Source organism: Streptopelia decaocto (assembly GCF_964273445.1).
Source record: "Streptopelia decaocto genome assembly, chromosome: 3".
Classification (NCBI taxonomy): Eukaryota; Metazoa; Chordata; class Aves; order Columbiformes; family Columbidae; genus Streptopelia; species Streptopelia decaocto.
The window spans coordinates 44,541,491-44,559,480 of NC_138656.1; the positions used below are offsets into that span (position 1 = coordinate 44,541,491).

Below are 17,990 nucleotides of genomic sequence, written 5' to 3' on the forward strand. Positions count from 1 at the left end.
AATGCAGCCCTGCTGAAACAGTGCTTTGAAGGGGAGCTGGCCTGGGCAGCCACGGCGTGAAAAAAAAAAAGGGCCTTGAACAAAATGTCACCGCTGTGAAGGCATTTTGTCAGATCTCACGGAGTAGTGTTAGGATTGAAATGCATGAAAAGCATGACACACCTTTAAATGGGCATAAAGAGTGCCATCAGCAGGGTAGGATCTATTTTTAACCCTTTGGAGTCTGCAGATGTGTGCAAGTCTTCACAGAGAGTGAGAGGCGCCCGATCAGACATTTGGCCATTGGACTGGGAAGCGCCCATGTGGTCCAAGGTGCCCCGGAGAGGGTGATACACAGCCGGCCACCTGCTGGCAGCCACTGGAGGTGGAACAGTGCTGCCACCGAGGCTCAGCCCCTCAGTCAGCACCACTGCGAGGCTGGTAGGGCTGGACACCCGCCATCCTGGCCCGTGGTCCGGCCCTGCCCCACATCCCACTGCCCCTTCTGCATGGGCAGCAGGTGACATGCGTCCACCAACCCAGGCCTCCTCCATTGCTGCAATTAAACTGCTGGCCTACCTTGGCAGAAGGGTTGTCTGCAACCCCTCACACCATCCAGCATTTTGTAGAATCTCCCATCATGTCTTAATAGCTTCACCATTGCTTCCTCAGAGAAAGCCTAGCTGGTCAGTAAAACACAGTACTGAGTTAAAATACAGAAAAGCAAGCACCACGGCCATTTCCCCAGGTCTCTGCAGAGGTTAAAATTTTAAAATATTTGCCTCCAGACACCTGCTTGGCCCCTCTGATGTTCTCCATCCTAAAATACTCCAGCAAAGCAGCATCCCCACAAGGACAGCCATCAAAACGTTCAGCCACTCTCCAGCGGCAGCTATGGCCCCTGCCGTGTCCTTACAAGAGGATACCTCAAATCTACCATCACTCAGCTTGGAGCCGAGATTTCTGTTCTTGGGGGACAGGCAGCAAGTGCAACCCCTGCACAGCAGGAAAAAAAAAAAAAAGAGGCTCAGTTTGAAATACTGCACCCTCCCCAGGCACCAGAAATTATCTCAGGAATGGTTTTGACAAATGGACGCCCTTGAAAAAAACCTGTGCACCACTTGTGAGAGGCTTCCCTAGAGAGTGCTGACATCTATGTATATTGTTTATAATGAATTATCTACTCGGCACAGGGAACCTGTTGGCTCTGGAGAGCAGTGTTAGGCTGTTCTCCCCAGCTTGCTGGTGTGAATCCAGTCCAAGCCGCCTGTGAACCAGACCTCTCCCTGCATGAACCATCATGGAGCCCTGAGCCCATGGTGGCACCAGGAGTGGGGAGGAGACACCTGGAGCCCACTTTGTCCCTGCCACCCCATGCAAAACAAACCATTGGTGTCCAGAAACACTGCTGTAGGTGTTAGCTGGCCTGTGCATAGAGAATTATGTGCTGGGTTCCCCTCCAAAGGGGCCAAAGGCACCGCTGGGGGCTGTTTTTGAGCAGCATAGGAGCTGGCTGCACAGCTTGCCAGCTCCTGCACCAACATCCCTGCTCACCTGCCACCTCAACGAGAAGGAAATGGCTCCTGCTGCACCTCCTGCTCACCCTGGGTCAGGGCTGATGGACAGTGTGAGGAAATTCGGGAGACACAACACTAAGCAAGCTGTGCTGAGCTGAGCTCACTTGGTACCAGCTACGTGCTCACTCAGAGGAAATGTGAGCTATATCCACAAGCAAACCTGAGCTGTGCATTTTGCTATAGCAGTGGCTGATGAGGCAGATAGCTTTACTCCTGAGAGAGGAAACCAGGAGTTTGGGACTCTGGGTTGTGCTCCTGGCACTCCCACAGCCAGGCAGGCATCCCTGCTGTCCCCCCACCTGCACAAGGGCAGAGCAGCGTCTTCCTCTGTGAAATACTAATTCATTTGTAGCTGTACTACTGTCTGAACAGCCCTACGTGTCTGCCTCAGTACATTGTCCTCATGGTGCTCAGACTGAACACCTGCCATGAGACCTCTGAGGAAGAACGTGCTACAGTAACCCAGCCTCGCTAAACTGGGCAGGAAAGAAATTGCTGTCATAGAATCCAAATACTGATTTATGTGTAGGGAATTTTGTGTATGTCTTTGTGTATGTTACTGAACTGTGTTTTATTAAAGACGTTTAGGACTATAGGCTGCCCCTGAAGCACACGGGCGGCACCACCTTTCCTTCCACTGAGGCAGACACAATCCTCAGGTCCCAAGCTGGCTCTAAAGATGAAAACGTTCCTGTATCCCACATTGAGCCGTGGCCACTCATTTGCCTGGTGCATTTGAAGATGACCACCATGGAAAAATGACTGACAGGGAGAAAGATCATGCATTCATCCAAACCACCCTTTGAAAACTCTTTGCCTGTCTTTGTCCCTGTTTGCCCTTTGCCTATGGAAAGGAAACAGGCAAAACAAATCAGGACTCTTCCTTCTGCGTTACTGGCACCATCACTGTTCTCCCCAGTATGACTTCTGCTGGGTACCTCATGCACCCTTGCTTATCACCCCTGCCTTCTGCCTGCTTGATGGTGAGGTATGCACCACCCCACACAGGTCATGGAAGAACGTATCTAACAGGACTTCCTGCACAGCCCAGCAGCTGCGCACAAGGGGTCTAGCTGGGCCCCTTCTGCCCCACAGAAGGCAGTGGTGGGCAGGGCACAGGCAGCCTTTTCCTCCCTGTTGCAGGCAGGAACACAGACAGTGCCAGAGACCCTGTGCCAGTGGTGGGCACTGGTGCAGGGTCTGGGAGGGCTTCTGCAGCCCCAGCATTTGGTAACATGCTCTTTTCCCTGGGTCCAGCTGGAGCTCTGGGGAGAAGGAGGAGGCAGCTCTAGTGATGTGTCCACTCATTCTCCTGCACATCTGAGCTGTGTCAGCACCACGGCACCCCACAGCCAGCCTGTGTGCAGTGACCTGAAAAGAGCACTCATGGGTAGCAGGGCCCTGGGAAGCTGCTGGCAGGGGTCCCCACCAAGACTCCACTCCTCTCCACCAGCAGGGGTAGGAATGAGCTCCAGCAGCTCCACACCCGCCCTCCAGCCACCGTACATGGGTGTGAACAACTGGTTCGATTGCAGTTGGGTTTGTGGGCATGGTTCCCTGGGACAACCTCACCCTGGTCCTCTGCATGTCCTGAAACACAGCCAGGGACTCAGACCAGATAAACTCTTGCTCTGTTCTTCCATAGAATCATAGAATAATTTGGGTTAGATGGGACCTTCAAAGGTCAGCTAGTCCACGTCCCCTGCCATAAGCAGGGACATCTTCAACCAGATCAGGTTGCTCAGAGCCCTGTCCAGCCTGGCCTTGAATGTCTCCAGGGATGGGGCATCCACCACCCCTCTGGGGAACCTGGGCCGGTATTTTAACACCCTCCTTGTAAAATATTTCTTCCTCACGTCTAGCCTCACATCCTCACCTTGTGCCCAACAGGCTGAAATTGATGGCCTGTGCCTTCCTGATTTTGTCATGGTCAAAAAGTCGAGTGGCACATTAGCTCTGCTCTTCAGAAAGCGGCGAGCATGTCAGGATTTGCCATGCCCTTTTCTAACTTCCCTTACTCTTCTGTATTATTCCCTGCCTCCCATAATACACCACCAGAATCTCTTCCACAGTTTGGAAGGCTTCTTTAGAGAGTCAGATATAGTAAGGCATGAATTTATAAATAGAGAGGGGAATGGTTGGGGACTGTGCAACGTGACTCACAAATCAAACTGTCAGTGAAGAACTTATCAGACATTTGCTTTAAATATTCATTTAGCAATACCAAACCCTGCTCATGGTTACACTTACCATATAAAAACACCATTCCCATATGCAGTCAGTATATTTACAGTGATTTCTCCAAAACTACTCAGAAACCACCTACTATCTTACTGGTCAGAGAGAAACCAGGGTTGGAAAGGAAAATACCTCCTTGGAGCCTGAGCATGCCCTCACTTCCAGCTCTGCAACTCAGCAGTCTTTCCTAGTGCAAAGCCAATGGGATGACTGTTACATCATAAAACATTTTATCCTTAAATGCTTTCTTTTTTTTTTTTTTTTCCCCCACCCATGTATCTTATTTGTAAAAGCTACTCCTCCTGCAGAATACTTATGGTCCAGACTTGGGTCTTACTGCTTTTTTGTTTTCTTCTATACCCTCATTTGCTCAACTCTTCCTTAATTCAGACTGATTCTTCCACAGAAGATGAGAAAAAAAGATGTTAATTACCAAATCAGCAATAAACACTCTATGGAACGAGCAATAGATTAAATGCATCCTACACCTTTAAGGAAAATAATATTTTAAAAATCTTTTTATCCCAGCTGATCATTTCATGGCTTCAAGCCATGCTAGGTTCTGGACTTAGAGAAATAAAATTAATCATTCCTTCTTCCTCCCTTCTGCCTCCTCATGTAATTTCTTTTATTGCTATGGCTTTGTTTCTTAATCTGGGACCTGATCATACAAGCTCTTAAACATTAACCAAGTCTGTTGTCCTCTCAGTGGTTTCAGTGAAGATTACTTGCATAAAGCAACTCCAGCACATTTTCAAACCCTCATTAAATTGAGGGTTTGTCTAACCCAGCAGAGGGTATCTGAGGCTGGATAAATGGGCTGAAACGTTCCTGCAAGGCTGAAGTAGGTTAAATCTAACCTGCATGAACAATAAAAATTAATACTGAGCACAATGTCTATACAGACCTCTGGGAGCCTTCTCCTGGATTCCTGTGCTGCAGATCAATCCACACAACTTCTCATGATGTGGCCATGCCTCCGTGTCCATGGCTCCCAGTATTTGTTCTGTCCTTGCCCAGACCCCCAAGCCCAGGCACGAGCCCTCCCCACGCCATCTGCTGACCTTGCAATATTTTCCATGTTAATCTTTGCTCTCCCCTTTTTATTTTTAAACAATGATGCACATTCAGCAGGTGTACTCCCTGGGCTGCCCGCAGTCCTGCTGCAACCTTTGCTCGGGGAAGCTGCAGCCAAGGAAGAAACCAAGTACTACCAGTTCGGGCAGAGCTACACCTGGTTTCTGGATCTCGGTCAAGATGTGACAGGAGTTGCATCCAGTGGTTTCTCCACAAAGGAGCACATGCAGCAGGCAGCAAGAAAACATAAAGTAAGTTGTCAGCAGACGTTAGGCACCTCAAGTATTAAATGACACCCTTTTGCCCTTTTTAACTCAGACTTTGGACTTTAGCACCAAGTTCCACTTAATTCCAGATTTTGCTGTCTAAGCAGATCAGTCTTCTTTATTAACCTGTTTGGCATTTAACCCCTCACATATGAACAGAGGGATCATAACCCCTCGACCACGCAGTCTTGGCCAGGATGGGCTGTTTGCAGTGGGCTAACAAAAGTAAAGGCAAGAGAGAGGAAATCTCAGAGTAGTTGGTCTAAAATCAATAGCCTAGAACATCTATCCCCATGGAGATTTCTCATAATCTCTCTGAGTTTATTGGACTGAATACTGTAATCTTCCTAAACTTTCCACTTGTATTAGTTTTGAAAGATAATCTCATCCCACAAGGCTCTTGCGGGCCAAATACAGAGGCATCACAGCCAGAGCAAGGACAGAGGCTGCTGGTTGTGGTGCAAACAGCCCAGGAGGAAAAGGGTGGTCTGGTCTCTCAGCAACACCATGGACTCTCCAGAGGGACAGCTGGAAATCCCCATAGGTCCCAGGGCTACCACGGCATCCAGCTTGTGGCCACACTTGGAAGACTTTCAGATTTCAAGACTTTCTCTGGTATTTGTGCCAGGAAACTGGGCTGCGTGACTTTCAGAGCTAAATTTAGGATCACAAGTGTTTCACATTCCCCAAACACCTTCTATGACAACATCTTAAAACCCTTCAGGAACATTAGCTATTCCTCATTATCTTCTTTGAGATGGGAAACAGAAAAGCCACTTTGGTGGCAACAAACAGAGCGGTGAGTGTTGACTTGATCATGATCACAGTGGAAAACCGTGATGGGCTTGGGATGGGAAAGGGAAAAACAGAAAGAAAACCAACCTCCCAATGTAAACTGCTCACTTTCTGCAGTCACAGAAGCATGGCATATCACCTGTGGCAGTGCTGCTGGGAGTAGGTAGGAACAACACCATCTCTGCTTCAAAATGGATGGGGTTAGGGAGCTCTGGTAACTCTCTGTTGGGTTATTTTGGGGTAGGGATTTCCAGGACAAAAAAATCTTTATGAAGGAAATATCCTGCTCTACAGCCTTTTGAAAAGTGCCTCAATCCCTGCACAACCACTCCAAATAAGAGCAAGAAGGTGGATGGCCTCAGCACCTGCACCACACTTTATCTTCAGCATGGGATGTAGTACAGAGCATGCAGTGCTCCACACTGCGTCCTTGGCCATACTCCACAGGCAGATAACCCAGAGATAGCATCACTCATTGCCAGCAAACTCAAACCAGTTTAGACCCTCATGCTTCTGTTATTTTAACCATTCTTGGTGGGTGTCGTTGCTAAAGGCCATTAAAAAAATCTCATAGAAGCAGATCTAGTTGCCCTCAAAACCCTTGTTCACTTCTTTTGGGTTGATCTGCTTCAAACCTCCTCCTGCTTGCATGGTCCCCATCCCTCTCTCTGCAGCCGCTGGGAGGTTTGGGAGGGCAGGACTGTCCCATCATCATCTGCTCCCCCAGCACAGCTGGCAGTGCTGTGGCTCTTGCCCCACACCGGCAACCAGCCCCTTCCTCTGCCCTCTGAGTGTCCCCTTCCCAGCGCTGTCCTAGCCAGCACAGCACCAGCAACCTACACTCAGGACTGGCCACTGTTAATGGCAATGTAAACAAATTATATTTTGCACTCCAATAGATTAGGTGATGTCTGAGTCTGAGGGACCAGCGGGTGTGAGATAATGGGTCACTATCTCCTGTCACCACCCCAGTGCTGCCTGTGGGGGCACCGCTGTCCCTGTTTGTGGACGCCAGGCACCAGGGTAGCTCTTTCCCTAGGAAAAGGACAGAGCTGCAGCCATACAGATGTCCCCTTGCCTTCACGTACCTGACCCTCCTCTCAGAGCACCCCCACTTTGGTGAAAGAGGGCAACCTAGTTAGAAGAGCTACAAACCACGGACTCCTTTGCAAATACAACTCAGGTCCTTGTGGAAGAGCACAGCTGTGTTACAATTAAATAAACATGCCTCTGTGAGCTGGGGTCAGGAATTGACGACTGTTGCCTTTCTTTTTATGCTGCTCATCTCTGAGCATGTGTGAGAGCCCTTTTATAAGGAGGTCCTCCCCCTTTTCCCTCCAGCAGTGATATTTCTCAGCTTTAAAGCCTTGTTTTTCCTGGAAAGGAGAGAAGCTGCTGGGAGCCAAGCAGAGAGGGCACAGGGGGGCAGGGAGAGCATGTTTGGAGTGTATTACGGGTGGGAGGGATGTGCCAAGCAAGAAAGCTCCCTCCAAAGATCTATATATACACAGGTATATATATATAACCCCGAGGTGGGGTCACGGAGAGGCTCATTCTCAGGCTGCCTGCGGCACTCCCTGAACAACCATGGCCAGAGCTGCCACCCAGCTGCACACTTTGGTTTCAGAACGTGGCCTTGAGCAGATGAGACAAGACAGGGTTTGGCTGTGGTCCCTGCAAGTGCAAGAGGATAAGCTGCCTGGGATCACCGCTGTACTGGAGGTTTTCACGCTGCTGACCCCAGCTCTGCACCAGGCAGTGTAGTTTCAAGGTTGATGGGATGCTTTCATGGGGGAAGAAAGAGACCCCCTGGGCAATAAAAGGTTTCTCTCATCCCCATCACACACAGCGCATGTCCCCAGTGGGAACCAGCAATGGTCCCAGGTTTCCCCACTGCATAACAATCCGAAGCTGCTTTATTTTTCAGGTCCTGGACAGTTTAAAAATGGAGCCTTTGCCAGCTGCAGTTACAACAATTTCCCAGGCTTCAAGACAGACCCTTTTGGTCCCCCCAAAGGCTCTTTAGCCCCTGGGGGACTGAAAAGGATCACCCAAAGCTGCCAGCAGTTGCCAGGAGTGAGTGTGTGGCCGGGGGATGCTCTGAATGGCCCTGTTGCTAAAGTTGTCCATGCTGACCAGCACCCATCCCACGCAGGAGCCCTCCACACCAGCTGCTTGGGATAGCAAATTTGAACTGAAAGCCTCCTAAAGATTTGCAGCAGCTCATCCCAGGCAGATGCAAAGTGGGAGATGTGTACAGGTAAACAGCTCTGTCCTACTTCTAACCTTAGCAGCACGGTGTTCACCTGCCTCTCAGTGTCCTCTCCCAAAACAGGAGAGTTTATCACCATAACAAGCACTGCCTGCAGTTATCCATTGGTTGATCAATAGGTTACGGTCACCCTCATGTGCTTCTTTTTTCCAGCCCCAGGAGATACACCATGGAAACCTATACATCTGAATAGCTCTCTTAGTTATTTTTAAAACAAAAATGCCTGTTCAATTCAGAAAGAAAGAAACCCAAGTCAATGCTCTTTTTGATTAAAATTTTGTGTGGATTAATGAAACACAAACAGCAAAACTTTTCCTATAAAACAAAAGTGTTTAAAGTTTTAAACAACTTTGCTTTGAAGGGTTGCATTTTAATGCTTCATTTTCAAAAATAAAGAATGTCACTAAATTTGTTACTTTGGAGTTTCCTATAAAAAAGTAGCGGCGATTTTCAAGTGGTCTCTATTTTGTCCTTTTACTAAATCTCATTGAACAAATATTATTGGCCAAATGCCTGCAGAAGATTCACAGTCATCTGAGTCTGCAGTGGAGTAACTCTGATGTTGGCACTGAGTGAGGGGGTCTTCAGGTCCTCTCAGCAAAGCCAAAGGCAATGAATACTGCAGGTCAAAGGGCTTTTTGTTTCTGTAGTTTTGGAGTCCCAGGGGAGAAGTGCATTGTGGTGCCAGTTCCCTTTCCCAAATAGAGGATAAAGCTGTGACATTTTGCTCTGCTCTGTGCACAGTGCATTTTCTCACTAGCAAAATCTCTATCAAAATGAAATTAGGAAGCAGCCCCAGTGCCTTCCTTTTCTCCAGGATCCCATTTGTTCTTCTCCCTGGAGCCCACATTTTCCCTGTTTCTTATCTTCTTAAATAGTTTCACTAAGAGCCAATACATCCATAGACCCCTGGGGAAGTTTACATCAAAACCCAGTCATTACTGTGCCTCGCAAGCTCATTTAAACAGCTCCACATAATTTGCGTCCCCTCAAGGACTCTTTCTTTCTCCGTATTTTCCAACCCTTGGTGATATTTGCGTCCAGGGCAGTTTTCGCATCACCCACTGGGTGCAACTGTGGAGCCAAGCTAAGGAGGGTTGTCCTGCCCTGGTCCAGCCTCAGATGTAGCAGGCTACCGAGCAAGCAGAGAGCTACAGCCCCAGAGGATGTTGTTGCCATGGGCAAGAGCCATTCTGCCATCACCCTCCCTCCCACAGCACGTCAGTGTCCTGCATCCTTCCTTCTATTCCCTTGTACTCCTCTGCAGTCACGCTTATTCCTTTGCCTCTCTCAAAACAGAGGATGCTGGTCCTGGTGATCCTTTGCCTGAAGCCAACAGCACTGTCATGGGTGCAGGGAGGATAATGCGATTCCCAAGAAACACACAACGAAGATCAAATTCAAACTGCTGTGCACAAGTGAAATTTCCCAAATCACCTTCCCAGCACCAGGGCTTGTGAGCTGTGGGAAAATCCAACTCACCTGTTTCCAAACAATCCGTCTTCAATTGCTAAAAGTTCTAAGCCCAAAGAAAAGGCTGGTTTCATAATAAAGAATGTGGTTTTGTTTGAAACAAAAACCTGAAAAGGTTTGGTTTGGTAGGCCTGAAAATTTATTGCATCTCAGTTCATTGATTCAGCAACCAAAACAACACACCAGTCATTTTTTTTTTTTTTTTTCAGCTGCAAAAATGCACTTTTTGGCTCTTAACTTCAATGGGATTAAATTGGCACTAACACTATTGAGAATATCTGATGTTGTGTGTTAATCTGAGACAAAATGCTGTTGTTAGAGACAGCTGAAAACGAGATGCCAATGGCAGCATCAGCCTCCCCATGCAAGGCAGTGCCCATGCGAGGACCTGGCTGCTGGGGTGTTGCCCTCTGCCCACAGCTGTGCTCATGAGCCATCCTAAACCTGAGTTTGGCACTGCAAAACCTAGGTCTTCATTCAGAAGGAGGAAACATCCCCTGCTCTCACTGATTTTGGTCTGGAAGATCTGATTTTAATCCCACTAATTTTGCTGGAGGAAGGATGCTCAGGATCGCTCCTACCCCACCCCAAATTAGCCCCTTCTATTGTGGGTTTAGGGTTCTAAATTAAATCATGCAGGTGGGAGAGCTGAGTCTGTGCATGAGGCTGCTTTTCTAACTTCATTTTATCTGTTCTCCTGAAACAGCCTTTTAGTCAAACGGCAGAAGCAAGTCCTAAAATCCACCTTGTAACACCACTTAAGCCACAACTGAACCTGAGATCAGGGGTCAAGTACTGAGGACTTAACATCAGTTAGGCATCTCCTCAAATCCCAACACAGAGCTGTCAGATGAAATACGTGCCACTATACAACGATTTGCACACATGGCGAGTGAAAACTCATGTTTGTTTTTGAAGAAGTAACCCTGTTCCTGCTTTCCAGTCCAACCCCAGTCACTCAGAGAGGGATCTTGGCTCAGGAGCTTGCAGGGCTGCCTGGAGGCCTCCCTGCGCCCAGGTACCAGGGAAGGATCAGGCCAGCTCCTCCCTCAGGCTTTTTCTTTGTGGATACGATGATGAAAAACTGTACTCGCATGTAGGTCTTACTTTAATGAGGGTAAAACCAGCCAAAATGCAAAACAAGTGCACCCTAAGCATAGTCACAACAGAGCTAAAAACCTTCCAGGGCTGAACATTCAGCTGAAAAATCATCTTCTTTTGCCAGCACTGCTGTCTCCCACAGCAAAGGGACACCCCAAAACTCAAGCACTACTTTCCTGCTGGGGCCCTGTGCTTCCTCCTCTGAAGTCTATCTGTTCCTGTACATGTGTCCTGAGCCAGGAGCTGTGCCAAGCCTGGCAGGGCTTTAGGGTGCCCCCCAAGGGACCTGAGCACCTGGTGGGGGTGGGGAGGACAGTGGAAGCAAAGGGGAACCCCAGAGCAACCCACCCAGCATGAGAGCAGGGAGACTTCCCCACCTGCCACCCTGCTCTGCCTCCACAAAGGCAAAAAGGGCAGGGAAACTCCTTCAGCAGGGGGAAGCCTCTGGGGTTTTCCTTAGGCTCCCAGGGAGTCCCTGAGTGAAAGGTCTGGCCCCAGGAGGGCGGAGGAGGGGGTGGTACCACTGGCAAGGGCAAGCTTGTCAGGCAGGGTGAGGAAGTGGCCCTAGCTGCCCTCAGTTCCCCAGGGACAGCATGATGGCAGGCAGGTTTCCCATAAGCGGAGTGGAAAGCTCTTTATTTAACCTGCACCCACCACCTGCCCTCAGCACCAGCCTTGCCTCCGTCCATCACGCCTTGGAGCTGCACCAGCATGCCAGGGCTACTTTTTTTGGCAGGCTGAGCCAAACAAAATCCTTTGCAAGCCAAGGCTCCAGGTAACCCTTTCCCCCCTGGGCCTGGGAAGAGCACATTGCAGAGCAGCAGGCACCCACCTTACAGTGGCATGATGCAACACACAGCCACCCCAGCTGCTCTCAGCACAGCCGAGCTGCCCACAACCCAAAGAAGTCACACAGAGGTGGCCCCTCTGGCTGGGATCCTGTCCCCTCACCAGGCCTCCTCCTGTATGGGGAGCTCCAGCCCCACCACCCTCTCTGTTAGACAACACGCTATGTGAGCAAGTGATGGAAGAAACCCAAGCAAACGACAACAAAAACAACGACACCAGGGGTGTGACAGAATGACTGATGATTTAATGCTTCTTGAAGTTTTTTGTTTCCTTCCACAGGGCATTGGTTTTAAAAACAAACAAAACGAGGTAAAATAAATTAATTTCTGTACACTTTACATACACTGTGTCACAGGGAGCTTTGCAGCAACAGTAACCAGAAATTGTTACAAAATAGAAAGTTACATGGCTGTTGCAGGTCCTCGGCAGCCTGCAACCTAGAAGGTTGTCATCCTGAGCATGGTTGTCAAAGTGATTATGTAAACATGTTTAGAAGCATTTACGGTGGACAATGGATGGACCAGCTTCATCGTATTCCTGCTTTGTGATCCACATCTGCTGGAAAGTGGACAGGGAGGCCAGGATAGAACCACCGATCCAGACAGAGTACTTACGCTCAGGTGGGGCAATGATCTAGAAAAAGTCAAGAGAGCTGAGATCAGTAAACAAGAAACCACCGCGGGGGGCAGGCGCAGGAACGCGCACAGCCCCGCACGCTGCTTGCAGGGGGGCAGAAGGCAGCTGCTCCTGCGCCTGGGTCCTTTGTGCTCCAGCCTTACCTTGATCTTCATTGTGCTGGGGGCCAGGGCTGTGATCTCCTTTTGCATGCGGTCAGCAATACCTGGGTACATGGTGGTACCCCCAGACATGACATTGTTGGCGTACAGGTCCTTCCTGATGTCAATGTCGCACTTCATGATGCTGTTGTAGGTGGTCTCATGGATCCCTGCAGACTCCATACCTGGGGGCAGGGAAGGGGACAAGAGCAGACACAAGTTAAGTGCAAAGCAAGAGCTCTACGGGAGGACTTAGGAGAGAGGGGAGAGCCGGTGGGGGAGGAGAAAGGGAAGGAGGGCACACACACCAATGAAAGAAGGCTGGAAGAGGGTTTCTGGGCAGCGGAAACGTTCGTTGCCGATGGTGATGACCTGCCCATCAGGCAGCTCGTAGCTCTTTTCAAGGGAGGAGGAAGAGGCAGCGGTGGCCATCTCGTTCTCAAAGTCCAGGGCCACATAGCACAGCTTCTCCTTGATGTCACGGACAATCTCACGTTCAGCTGCCAGGGGGGAGCAAAGGCATCAGTGATTGCAAAGAAGGAACATGGAATGCTTGCATCTCCTTCACAGGTCTGTTAGGACTCCAGACCCCAAACCACAAGCGAACTTCCAACAAGAGAGCACCTCCAGGGCTTGTAATGAAGTGAGAGGTTGCAGCATCCCTGGAGGTACAAGGGTGGGAAGTGAGGGGGGGCATTTTGAAGGAGGGAATAGTGCTCACCTGTGGTGACAAAGGAATAGCCACGCTCAGTCAGGATCTTCATCAGGTAGTCAGTGAGGTCCCGACCGGCCAGATCCAAGCGCATGATGGCATGGGGCAGGGCGTACCCTTCATAGATGGGGACATTGTGTGTCACACCATCACCGGAGTCCAGCACGATACCTGTGGAAACAAGAAGCAGCCACCTGAGACACAGCCCAGGAAGGGCCCTGCCCCGGGGGACAGAGCACTTGCCAGCTGCAGGGCACCAGTGCTGGGCATCCTCGCTTTGGGAAAAGGGCCAGCCGAACACTTGCACTCACCAGTGGTACGGCCAGAGGCATACAGGGACAGCACAGCCTGGATGGCCACGTACATGGCAGGGACGTTGAAGGTCTCAAACATGATTTGGGTCATCTTTTCACGGTTGGCTTTGGGGTTAAGGGGGGCCTCAGTGAGCAAGGTGGGGTGCTCCTCAGGGGCCACACGCAGCTCATTGTAGAAGGTGTGGTGCCAGATCTTCTCCATGTCATCCCAGTTCGTGATGATGCCATGTTCAATGGGGTACTTCAGGGTCAGGATACCTCTCTTGCTCTGGGCTTCGTCCCCTACGTAGGAGTCCTTCTGACCCATACCCACCATGACACCCTGCGAGGGAGGAAAAGGGGTGCTCAGCAACCTCTCCACGGGCAGCAGCACAGGGCTCCCCAGCAGACCAGACGTCCCCCCGCCACACAGAGGTCTGGGAGGCAGCGGGGACTCTCGGCCAGCACTGGGGCAGGGCCGGGGGGATGCTCGGAGGGGGAAGGCGCCCTACCTGGTGGCGGGGGCGGCCCACGATGGAGGGGAACACGGCCCTGGGGGCGTCATCCCCGGCGAAGCCGGCCTTCACCAGGCCGGAGCCGTTGTCGCACACGAGCGCGGTGGTCTCGTCCTCGTCGCACATGGTGTGGTTTGTCTGCGGGGGCACAGCAGGGCGGGCTCAGCCTCACGGCCGGCCGGCAGCCGCAGGGCTGGGGCGCTGGGGCCGGGGCTTACCTGGGCTGGCTGCGGGCTCCGCGCGTCGGGCCGCTGACAGAGAGTCCCCCCGCTCCTCGCCGGGTGGCTGGTGGGCCGCCGCCGAGCCTTTTATCGCGGCGGCCGCCGGCCCCCAGGAATGCGGCCCCGGCCGTCGCCATATTTGGGCGTCGGGCCCGGCGCGGCCCCGGCCCGGCGCTGCCCAAAGAAGGCGCTTCTGGCCGCGGCCCAGGTGAGCCAGGCCCGGCCGTATAAGGAGCGTCTGCCGGGCCCCCCCACCCGCGGCCGGGGCCGAAATAATCCCCCGGCACCGCCGGGCCCGTTAAGGGCAAAGCAGGTGGGGGCGGCCGCCGCAGCCCCGCCGGGCGCAGGTCCGGGCCCTCCCGCGGGGGCGTCCGGAGCGGGCCCGGGCCCGCCGGGGCGTGAGGGTGGAGCGAGCCCAGGTCTTGCCGGGGGCTCAGCGGGGCCGAGGGCGGCGAGGGACCCTGGGCTGTGCGGGCGCGGCCTGCGCTGCCCCGGCGGTCGGGGCTGCAGGGCCGTTGCCATTTTGTAACGGCGCAGGTAGAGGCGGGAGCCAGGGAGGAGGACAGGGGTTGTGAGACAAGCCGAAGGGACAAGGTGGGTTTGCACGTCACACCGTGGTACATGATGACACATAGCAGCCCATGTGAAAGCCACAGCTTTACATGCGTAGTTAAGCCATGTATTTTTTTCTTTACTGTGATTTAAAAATGGAAAATAAATGCGGGGGATAATGTCTGTCAAACGCCTGAAGAGGAGCCCGGTGAAGCATTAATCCCGGTGACCGTCTGGTCCCAGAGGCCTGACGTGGCCTGAATGCTGGTGCCATTACCCAGTGCCCATTGCTGGCCGCTGAGCTCAGCCGAGCAACGCGGCCCCACCAGCTCACCCTGCCCTAAAGGAGCGCGGTCCCACAGGCAGGTCACCTCTGAGGAGCTGAAGGGACCGCGCAAGGGAAGAGGAACGGTTCATCTCCTTCAGCTATCGATATTTAAGCAGAGATTCCATGTGGTACACTTGGAAGATTTTATATAGAAATTCCTGTGACTGATGGGAAGGAGCAGTAACGCAAGCGGATCTGCAGCCCTGCCGATGAATCAATGCAAATCAACCTTCAAGACCTTCTCTGAAAGAACAACTGGCCAAGGGTAAAACCTTTCAAAATTTAAAGAGCAGGAAGGGAGGAAGAAGAAATAATAAGCCAGAAGCGTTCATGCTGTGAGGAGTCTCCTGCAATTGAATGCATTTCTGCAACTGATTTCCTCCACTACAAGGCAGAGCAGAAGGGCCAACAGAATGAGAAAACTTTTCTTCTCCCCTATTTAATTTCTGCATCCTCCAGTTTGGCAGCATTCCTCTTTACCTCTGGCTGCTCCCTACTTTATTCTGCTATAGATTTTAATTTCCTGTTAAGTTAGTCTATAGAAGTACACTTACACTGTTCTTCAACTTCTTGTATCCTTCTTCAGTTCTGGCATCGACAACTGGCAGTACAAAAATTGGAAGCCTGAAAGCACTCAAAGGCATCACAACCATCAAATCTGTTTACAGAACTGTAACGCTGTGTCATGGATTCCAAAATATGGTCAGTTGTGTTGAATCAGAAATCAAATAACAGGAAGCCTAATGTTGCTGAAAGAGAAACATTCTTAATCCTTCAATGAAATCTAATGCAAGCATAAACCTACTCTATTTCTTGTTTAATTTTATTCCTACCCCAATCTAGTTTACAGCAAAAACCCAATGGCAATATTAAATTCTTATAGTTCTGCATAAAAGATAATTATCTGCACTTAAATCTGATATTTAACTGGACTCATGAAATTAATTTGATTTTGGTTTCAAGTCAGAAAACCTTAGCAGCTAGTTTCCAGAAGAGAGCTGGGCACAGAGATCATTATCCACAACACTGAGCTGCTGAAATTGATCACAAATGACAACCGAGGAGCTTTCCTGCTATTCTGGTGACAACGGATAGAAGCGTGGACATCCTGCACCGTGTGTATATTCTATTACTGAGAAAGCAAGTATTTAAGAAACAATGTGTTCTTCCTTATTCAAAAGGAGCTATCCATACTCCTTAGGCTGTCTTAACCAAAACCTGAATTTTTTTTTTTCCAAGTTTGGTTTTGTTACACTTGGATACAACCTAGAGCTCTGGCACAGCCTTTGATATGCGGTGGTAAATGAAGGCATCCTCCCCGTACAGTAATCTGAGACAGCAGTTCTGCACCACAAGAGCTTATTACATAATGAGCTGGAGGACAGCAAGGAGGAACAGCCCCAAATCCCAGACTCTTCAAGCTTCCCAACAGAATACTGACCCAGCTCAACGCTCCTAGCACAAGAACATTAAACTTCAGTTTAGACGTGTGAGTTATTTTAATGAGGTTTTATTTAAGTAAACTCATGGCCGGTAGCCTTCTGTTTTGGCAATAGTCAGCTGGAAAGCCGTTGTACAAATGCCAAATGCCTCCCAACCCAGCAACAGAGTAAAACATTAGCTGCAAGGCCTTCATGGCTGATCGTTTCCTTGAGAACCTGGAGAATGCTTTTACGCCAACAGGAATAAACCCAGCCCAGCAGAGCAGCCAGGCACTGTGAAACAGATTGCTGTGGATGAACAGAAATATCTGGCTCAGGAGCAAGCTGTCTGCAGCCTTCCCTGCCCACCTGGGCAGAACATGGGTGGTCAACAGGAAGGGATGAAATATCCCTAAAGTGTTTTGCTGTGGGCAGTCAATTAATGAGATTCTTCTTCAAGCAGAATTTAAAGAGTCTAGTAAGAGTTCAACTAGAACACATTTCAGCATGGAATGGCACTCATTTGTTAGATTATTCTCTTTCTCCCAAAATGTTAAGTTTGTTAATAACGTGAAACCACCTTTGAAGTGACATTTGAACAAGCAAGTGGAGTTCTAAAGCTTTCAATGACACACTCCTTTGAAGCCGTGGCTGGTTGTAGCATGGAAGGTGTTGGTCTCTTCTCCCAAGTAGCAAGTGACAGGATGAAAGAAAATGGCCTCAAGTTGCACGAGCAGAGGTTCACATTGGATATTAGGAAAAAAATCTTCACAGAAAGGGTCGTCAGGCATTGGAACAGGCTGCCCAGGGAAGTGGTGGAGTCACCATCGCTGGGGTGTTTAAAAGGCATTTAGATGAGGTTCTTAGGAACATGGTTTAGTGCCAGAGTTAGGTTATGGTTGGACTCGACGATCCTAAGGGTTTCTTCCAACTGAAGTGATTCTATGATTCTTTCTCTCAGCCATGCAAGGCAGCAGAAGAGCAAAGTTCGCTTCTTAGAACAATCTTAGAAGATGACTGCTAGTGCATTTCTTTCCCATATTAGTTAGAACCCCCCTAGATAAATCTATTCTTCCAAACATGTTCAGACTCTCAGCCCAGCTTACTGTATTAGTACAGGGAGGAGGGGAAGCCACAGAAGGGGAGCTGTGCTTTTAAAACTAGAAACTGGATTCTCTTCAACCAATTTAACTTCTGACCTTCTCAGCTGTTGGATCAAGTTGTTGCAGCAGGCATCGAGCCAGACAAGTAAAACATAAGGGCAAGCAAGTTGCTCTGCAGTCACTCTCTGGCTGTTGAGCTACTTGCAAAAGAAAGCTACAACATGTCAGATTAAAGTACCTTTTATTTAAAGATTAAAATCTGCTGCCAATCAGAATAATTAAAATTGAAAAGTTAAATGGATTTTTTTTTAATCCCATGTCAGAGATAAATCATGGGGGCAGTGGGGTAAAAAAAAAAAAAAAAGAAGAAAATTTGTAGCATCAACCAGTAGAAAACAAGTCACTGAGTAAGGAAGATCATGCTGGACTCCTGCACTTACAT

At 49.9% G+C, this 17,990-nt stretch overlaps 1 protein-coding gene across 1 annotated transcript; it reads right to left on the reverse strand.

Moving 5' to 3' along the window:
- Positions 1 to 11,849: 11,849 nt before the first annotated feature.
- ACTA1 (actin alpha 1, skeletal muscle) lies at positions 11,850 to 14,298 on the reverse strand. Its single transcript, XM_082047319.1, has 7 exons — positions 14,142 to 14,298; positions 13,921 to 14,061; positions 13,427 to 13,751; positions 13,125 to 13,286; positions 12,712 to 12,903; positions 12,407 to 12,588; positions 11,850 to 12,260 (listed from the first exon to the last, which is right to left on the reverse strand). The coding sequence occupies exons 2-7, from the start codon at positions 14,047 to 14,049 to the stop codon at positions 12,117 to 12,119; spliced, it is 1,134 nt and encodes a 377-aa protein (XP_081903445.1). The 5' UTR covers positions 14,050 to 14,061; positions 14,142 to 14,298; the 3' UTR covers positions 11,850 to 12,116.
- Between the last annotated feature and the right edge of the window lie 3,692 nt (positions 14,299 to 17,990).

What these genes read in the sequence shown, in the direction of transcription:
- ACTA1 (XM_082047319.1), bottom strand. Translation starts at nt 14,049, where the DNA reads ATGTGCGACGAGGACGAGACCACCGCGCTCGTGTGCGACAACGGCTCC. An exon ending in CTTCCAGCCTTCTTTCATTG is followed by an intron (nt 12,589 to 12,711) that starts GTGTGTGTGCCC and finishes CCCTGCCCCCAG; the next exon opens with GTATGGAGTCTGCAGGGATC. An exon ending in CCAGCACAATGAAGATCAAG is followed by an intron (nt 12,261 to 12,406) that starts GTAAGGCTGGAG and finishes GACTTTTTCTAG; the next exon opens with ATCATTGCCCCACCTGAGCG.